Source organism: Tasmannia lanceolata, unplaced genomic scaffold, assembly GCF_043159265.1.
Source record: "Tasmannia lanceolata isolate RefF3 unplaced genomic scaffold, GAP_Taslan_0.1 ptg000018l, whole genome shotgun sequence".
In the NCBI taxonomy this organism is placed as follows: domain Eukaryota; kingdom Viridiplantae; phylum Streptophyta; class Magnoliopsida; order Canellales; family Winteraceae; genus Tasmannia; species Tasmannia lanceolata.
The window spans coordinates 16,099,895-16,107,128 of NW_027518695.1; the positions used below are offsets into that span (position 1 = coordinate 16,099,895).

At 36.4% G+C, this 7,234-nt stretch overlaps 1 protein-coding gene across 2 annotated transcripts; it reads left to right on the forward strand.

Annotated features, from left to right (window-relative positions):
- The first annotated feature begins 1,336 nt into the window (after positions 1 to 1,336).
- On the forward strand, positions 1,337 to 4,552 carry LOC143851137 (uncharacterized). 2 transcript variants are annotated; one of them, XM_077360468.1, is made up of 4 exons: positions 1,337 to 1,582; positions 3,769 to 3,969; positions 4,059 to 4,117; positions 4,289 to 4,552. In XM_077360468.1, the coding sequence occupies exons 1-3, from the start codon at positions 1,472 to 1,474 to the stop codon at positions 4,110 to 4,112; spliced, it is 366 nt and encodes a 121-aa protein (XP_077216583.1). In that variant the 5' UTR covers positions 1,337 to 1,471; the 3' UTR covers positions 4,113 to 4,117; positions 4,289 to 4,552. The 2 variants fall into 2 exon arrangements, with proteins under 2 accessions (XP_077216583.1, XP_077216584.1); XM_077360469.1 differs by lacking the exon at positions 4,059 to 4,117 and having other exon boundaries at positions 1,344 to 1,582.
- The last annotated feature ends 2,682 nt before the right edge of the window (positions 4,553 to 7,234 follow it).

The window sequence follows — 7,234 nt, forward strand, 5'->3', positions numbered from 1 at the left end:
GAGTTGCAGCCCTACTCACATGCCTCTCATTCCTAAGGGTGCACATATTTCAAAAAACACTTGAGCCCGCTTTATTCGAAGATGGGCAGGTTTGGATATCATTAGAAATCTCTATAGATAGGAAGGTTAGGATCATCATATCGAGATGATTTTTGGGTACGCCTATTTATGTTGTACCTAACATATGAATAGTTTAGAGTTTTGAACAAGGTGGGCCCCACTCTATGTTTTTTTTTTTTTAATATGCCTGCAAGTGCATGTACAGACATATACAATGTAATGGGTATTTATTTGAAAATTCATTGGGACCCCTTGTTCAATGATCCAAACCGTTCATTTGCTGACCCTTATGTAAATAGGCTTCCCCCAAAAATCATCTCCGTGGGATGATCCTAACTCTTCTATCTACTATATGATGTCTTTTGTCAATAGATCAGATGGTTAGGATCATCCTATGGAGATGATTTTATAGGCAAGGACTCCTTACATTGGGGCCGAACAAATGAATGGTATGGGTTTCAATTATGGTGGGCCCAAGTTTTTTTTTTTTTTTTTTTAAATACTTCAGAGCCTATGGCTCTGTTCACTTGTTTTCTAGCAGCAGGAAAAGAAAAGAAATGAAAAGAATCTGACGTGGAAAACTGGAAAAGAAAGGAAAAGAAACTGTGAGAAAATTCATTTTGTGAGAAAATTCCGTTGTTCACTTGGCCGAGAAAGGAAAAGAAAGTACGCAGGCAAAGTGGTTTTCTCAGGAAAGTGATTTTCTCACCCTTTTGGTGAGAAAATTTAGAGGGAAAGTGCAAGAAAGTTCGTTTTCCACATCATTATTTATATTTTCCACCTGTGTAATTATGCTTTCCCGAGAAAATAAGGGAACGGCAGAAAATGTCAAATCATGTCCAATCACGAGAAAATTTGGCTTACTTTCTTCTCCTTTCCTTTCTCAAGAAGGCAAGTGAACAGAGCCATATGGTCTCCGCATGCAGGTGCTTGTAATTTTTTAAAATAAAGTAGGGCCTACTTATTCAAAGATCTAAAAATTGAGTTTGAGGGCCCCACCAAGTTGTTGTGTTGAGACTTGAGAGGGAGAGTGAAAATGAGAGTAAGGGTGTGAAAGTTGTGAGGGGTGTGGATCGTTTGTGAGAGGTAAGAGAGAATAAGTGGTAGGTCTGTACTCTGTACTATTTGGAGGAGGGAGACACTGAATGTACTACGGTCTAACAAGGGGGGGCGAATGCAGAATGAGAGGGAGCGAATTTATCACCATCCTTTCGACATTTGACAAGGGCTATAATAGTGGAATATAGGTAGTATTCTAAGGGGCCCAGAGTGTCAAAATCCACTGCTGGCAAGCACTGATTTTCTGAGAGAGAGTAGATTACTTCAACCAGAAGAGCATTTATCGAAGAGGCATTTATATAGAGTGAGGGTTTGAGTAGTTCTAGAGAGAGAGAGAGAGAGAGAGAGAGAGATGCCTTGCCTAAACATATCGACTAGTGCGAGCTTGGAAGGGGTGGATACCTCCTCCATCCTTTCTGAAGCTTCCAAGACCGTAGCAAAGATCATCGGAAAACCAGAGGCCGTTAGTTTTCTCATTCTCTATTTCTTTTTCTTATTTTATGGGTTTCTTTGTGCATATGCTCTATATTTTTGCTATTTTTTTTGGTCTAGAACTTTTTTTTTTAATTTCGTGTATTGTGACGGGAATGGATTGCTTTTCGAACATGGGTTTTGTTTCCTGTATTGAAATTGGGTTTATTTTCATCTTCTTTTAGTGAAATTGGATTTATTTTCATGTTCTTTTAGTGAAATTGGGTATTATTTTCGTTCTCTTTTAGTGAAATTATGTATTGTTTTCATCTTCTTTTAGCGAAATTGTGTATTATTTTCATTTTCTTTTAGTGAAATTTGGGTTTCTTTTCATTTTCTTTTAGTCAATTTGGGTTTATTTTCATCTTCTTTTAGTGAAATTTGGGTTTATTTTCATCTTCTTTTAGTCAATTTGGGTTTATTTTCATGCTCTTTTAATGAAATTGGGTTTATTTTCATGTTCTTTTTGTGAAATTTGGGTTTATTTTCATCTTCTTTTAGTGAAATTGGGTTTGTTTTTATGTTCTTTTAGTGAAATTGGGTATTATTTTCATGTTCCTTCAGTGAAATTGGGTTTATTTTCATCTTCTTTTTGTGAAATTGGGTACTATGATGTGAAGTAGCTTCTGTTGAATTACTTTTGAAACATGGGTTGTGCTTCCTTTGTTGGATTATGTTGTTTTGTATTATTTTCATTTTCTCTTAGTGAGATTGTTTTTAATTTATTTTTCATGTTCGTTTATTGAATTTGTATATCATGGTTGGGTTCTACTGCATTATTTTATTTTATTTTTGTATTACTATTTCTTGGTCTGTAGTAAGATATATGCTTTTCTGATTTAGGGTAATGCTAATTTTGAATTAGTTCTAGAACACAGATTTTTCTTCCTTTATTTAGATTTCTATTACTTCTGCACTTTTTTCCTGAACAGTAATAGAAGAACAGTTTGTTGAACTGACTAGCTTGATGAGCTCCCACTTTTCCTTTCTTTGTATTATGTGAAATGCTCTTAAATTTTCAAGATAAGAGATCCTGAGCTTCACATTGGAATCTTGCTGAACTTCACATTGGCATATTGATTGTTGTTTTGTGGAACTTAAGTATTCTATAATTTTTTGTTGTGCTCTCTTGTTTTTATTTGTGACCTAGTTTACTTTTTACGCATTAAGATGCCTTTCTGTTTTAATTAGCACTGCTGATTTTTGTGTCTAGTTTTTCTGTGTTCACTTTTACTTTCAGATGTTAACTAGCCTTTTACCTTAAGGGCATGTTTGGCTACCATGAATTTTTTTCCTGGAGTATTAGTTTACCCAATTGTGAGGCAGTGGGAGAGGATTGAAACTAGAGGCACTGAGTGAAGAGAGGGCAAGAAAAGCCTGAAAAATCAGGAAACAAAAAACTCCACTCAAAACATGATCAACTTTTTCCTGATTTTTTAGCCACTTCTTATCCTCAACTCATCTGTGCCTTGTCAAATCTCTAATTCTCCCATCCTCCCTACCCCTGTCCCATCACTTGCAGATAGTAATTTATCATGAAAAAAAATTCCTGGCTGCCAGACATGGCCTAAATAGGTAGATTCTTGTGTGAAGTACAGGCTTTCTTCTGCACTCCAAAAAATCTGTATGTTGTTATATATTATTATTTATTTTTTATGCACGCAATGTTTATTCTTGCATTCCATGATTGTGATACAGCACATTACAGTCCAATTTAGGATCTTATTTATCCAAAGCAATGTGGCCGAACAACATTTTCAATTCATTATAATCAATTTTCTATTTTTTTTATTTGGATTTTTAGTATTTGAATAGCACATTCAAATGTCAAATTTTTTTAGGGAAATGATATTCCCCCTCCACCTAAACGGATAAAATCCCCCCTGTGAGAATGGTTCACTGCTTGAGGATAAATTCACCCCCTTTAACGTTTTTCTTTGCCTTTAAAACTTGACGAATAACGTTAAAGGGGGGGATTTTATTCGTCAGAGGGGGGAGGGGGGGATATCATTTCCCTTTTTACTGATTTATTTAACAAATTGTCGGAGTTGCGTGGTTATATCATCTTGAATTTGTCAATAATTGTGCCAAAAATGTGAACTAATTTGTGGTCTTCATTGCTTAGTATGTGATTATTATCCCAAAAATCTGAACTAATATGTGTTTTTCACTGTACAGTATGTGATGATAGTGCTGAAGGGCTCGGTTCCCATGTCTTTTGGGGGGACCCAACAACCAACGGCTTATGGTGAGCTGGTTTCCATCGGAGGTCTAAACCCTGATGTTAACAAGAAGCTGAGTGCTGCGATTGCAACAATTCTTGAGACCAAGTTGTCCATTCCAAAGTCTCGTTTCTTCCTCAAATTCTATGACACCAAGGCAAGCCATCTTAACTTCGCCTGGTTCCCTGATGATGGGTTGTTATTGGTTGTTTTGTTTCTTCTCATTGCATTTCTCCTATTTGTTAGGCGCATCAGAACCAAGAATATGCACAATGTTTGCATGCCTTACACCAGCAATAGATCATGTAACAAACCTTAACTGCTGAAAATCATGTGAAGCTCTTAGTTATTAAATTTCTATGGAACCCCCTCAGTAGTTTGTTTGTTCACTTTCTACATTTAACTTAGTTGTATTTCCTTATACTTTCATGCTAGCTTACAAGGTGCTGATTCTCTGTATCTTGGTACTTTTGCAGGGTTCTAACTTTGGATGGAATGGCTCGACCTTCTAAACGTTGTAATAGTTCGGGTTTGTCCTGGATGTAATATGTATAAACATTATGTCTATCTATTGGTTTGGTCTCGTAACTATTGCAGAGATACCGAAAAAGGGACACTACCTTGTTTTCGGGCAGACATTTTTAGTTGGAGGGAGACATTGAACATGATAGGTTAATATCTCCTCTTATCTGAATCCTTCTTATGGACTGAATGCATTTTAAAGCCTTTCTTGTTTTGCATATCTTCCTTCATATTGTTACTATGTAACTTGTGTGCTATTATAATTTATAACTGTGCATTCCAAATTGAAGTATGACTAAGAAATTTATATTACCTTTTCTTCCTTCACATTGTTACCATGTAACTTGTGTGCTATTATAACTGTGCATTCCATAATGAGGTATCACTAAGAAATTTATATTAGCTTCTCCCCATCCTTTCAAATATAACCTGTATTCAAGGATTCATGGTAATGGTGTGTTTATTCAAATTTCTCCAGTCAAATGGAGTCACTATCAGGAGCCATGAAACTAGAAGCATCTTTATAATGAAGTTGTGATGCATAGTATTTTCTTAGCAATTATGATGATTTGTTACATTAAAGAATATATTAAAATAAATGAAATTGAAAGACTAAAAATACTACATGGTTTTCAGTCCCACCAATTGAATTCTGCACTGAATTATTTTATTTCTCCTAAACTGTATTATCCCTCACAATTTCCCAACTTCAAATGTTCATGCATGCTTATTTTGTCTTCTTTGACTTCAAAGTGAAATGTATGAGTCAAATATTTTGTGGAAGTGTAACTACAGATCCCAGCTTGAACTTATCAGTTTTGTGCTATGCATGACTCCATGGAGAACTTCTCATCTGGTTGTGCCACCATGTGCTCTTGGTTCAACATACCTCTACATATACATGATTAATGTGTTTATGTTCAAGGGCATGATTGCTTGGTTGCTTGGAACTGTTGTTTGCCTTGGGATTCACGATCAAATATTGAAGAGAAAGATTAGAGGAAGAGAGAAGATAGGAGAATAGAGAATGAACATATTTCCCTCTGTGGGTTCATCCCTACTTTTATTAATGATCATTTTATCTTGAGGCCATTTTATCCTGAGGCCAACAATAGTGATGCATCTATAGTTTCCCTGTCAGCATAACCAATGTTCTTTCCATCAGTAGTGCGAGAATGACCACTGGATCCATTGAATCTCTGATGCAGATATGGATAAGGATTCCCACAATGGCTGCACTTCAATTTATCGTCTTGGGTGGCCATCATGTTTCCTCGATTTCCTTCTCTATTGTTCTTCTACCTGATAGTGGCTTAGAGATGGAAACTAAAGCAAATCATTTGGGTAGAGCTATACTCCCACTGTTCTACTTAGTGTTGGCTCTTTTGCTAGCCTCACCTCTGATATAGTTGGAAATGGACTCAAGCAGATGAAGTTTATCCTTCTCAAGAACTTAAACCCTCTGTAGCTCAAGATCAAGATTCACTCTTATTAGAAACTCAAAAATCCCCCTTTTATTTGTTTGTTTCTTCGTTATCTTTTGTGCTAAGTGGCATAGGATGGTAATGATCCAACTCTTCCTTCTTATTCCCGACAGCAACATAGTATTCTTAACTATCATCTCTACCTCATCTCTACCCGAGTGAGATTTGCTATTTCACGATTATGCTAATAAACATTTTAGCAATGTCATACTTATGCTAATATGCTCGTGCTTTGATATCCCACTCCTTTGCTATGCTCAAGAAAAGAAGACTCCTACTGATGCTAGGCTGCATAGAGTACACCAACTTCACAGTGAGGTTTATTGAGTTTTTGAGTTTTTCATAGTTTAGAGAGGTTTTCAGACTCCCATTTCTCATAGATAATCTCATTCTCCTTTGGTTCATTGTTTCTTGCATTAATATATACCTACTTTGTTCCGATACTAATAAACATTGCAGCATAACATGACCATTCAAGGTAATTTGATCATTTCAATTGAATGGTGGTGATCTGGACATCAGGGTTGTCCATCTTATTACTTAGGCCTAATTTTGATGTGATTGAGCCATCATCTTAGGCGTTAGATTTTTTATTTTTTTTTCTATTGGATTATTTGACCTGTGTTATTTTCCTTTTAGGTAGTATTTTATTTGATTTATTAGCATTTTTATTTAGCCTAGATGTGCAGGGGCGGAGGCACATATAGCATGAGGGGGGCCATGGCCCCCAATGACTTGAAAAATCCTTTTGAAGGTGCATCTACAGCCATGCATGCTTAGATAGTTTTGTGGCCATGCCCCCCCCCCCCCCCCCCCCCCCAGTGTAAATTCCTGGCTCCGCCCCTGTAGATGTGGAGATGTCCACATCGGCCTATGGCGCACCTTACCTTTCTTTCTTTTTTATGACCAACTTATCCTTTTAATCCCATCTTTTATAGCATTCTATCATTGGCGCACTTATTTCTTATTTTATGAGTTTGTCCCTTTAAAAACCCAAGAGAGGCATCTCGCCCTCCTCATAACCTTTTATTTTTCTGTTTTTACATCTCCCCTTGTGGCTGCATTCGCTGTACCCATCAATTCAGGCCAGAAGAAGAGGAGGAAGAAGAAGAAGAATCTGACCCAGGAAAGACCCCAAAAAAAAAAAAAAAAAATCCCAAAGTTAGGGTTGGCTTGTCAAAATATCGGGTTGATTCGTCGACAAATCGGGTCAACTCGCAAAAAAAATAAGGTCAAACTGGAAAAATCACGTTTTGGTTTGACTGGTCGATCAGAACTTTTGACGGTCATTGCAATTGCACTTTGTTAAGTAGTCTTTTTCCTAAATAGAATGATACAAGTTAAGGGGGAGTGATATCCACACTATCGTATTTTTATAACGGCATTATTTACTTGATTATACAATTTTTGATTAAA

Coding starts and splice junctions, on each gene's coding strand:
- LOC143851137 (XM_077360468.1), top strand. CDS start 1,472: ATGCCTTGCCTAAACATATCGACTAGTGCGAGCTTGGAAGGGGTGGAT. Junction 1,583..3,768: donor TCATCGGAAAACCAGAGGCC/GTTAGTTTTCTC, acceptor TTCACTGTACAG/TATGTGATGATAGTGCTGAA. Junction 3,970..4,058: donor TCAAATTCTATGACACCAAG/GCAAGCCATCTT, acceptor CCTATTTGTTAG/GCGCATCAGAACCAAGAATA.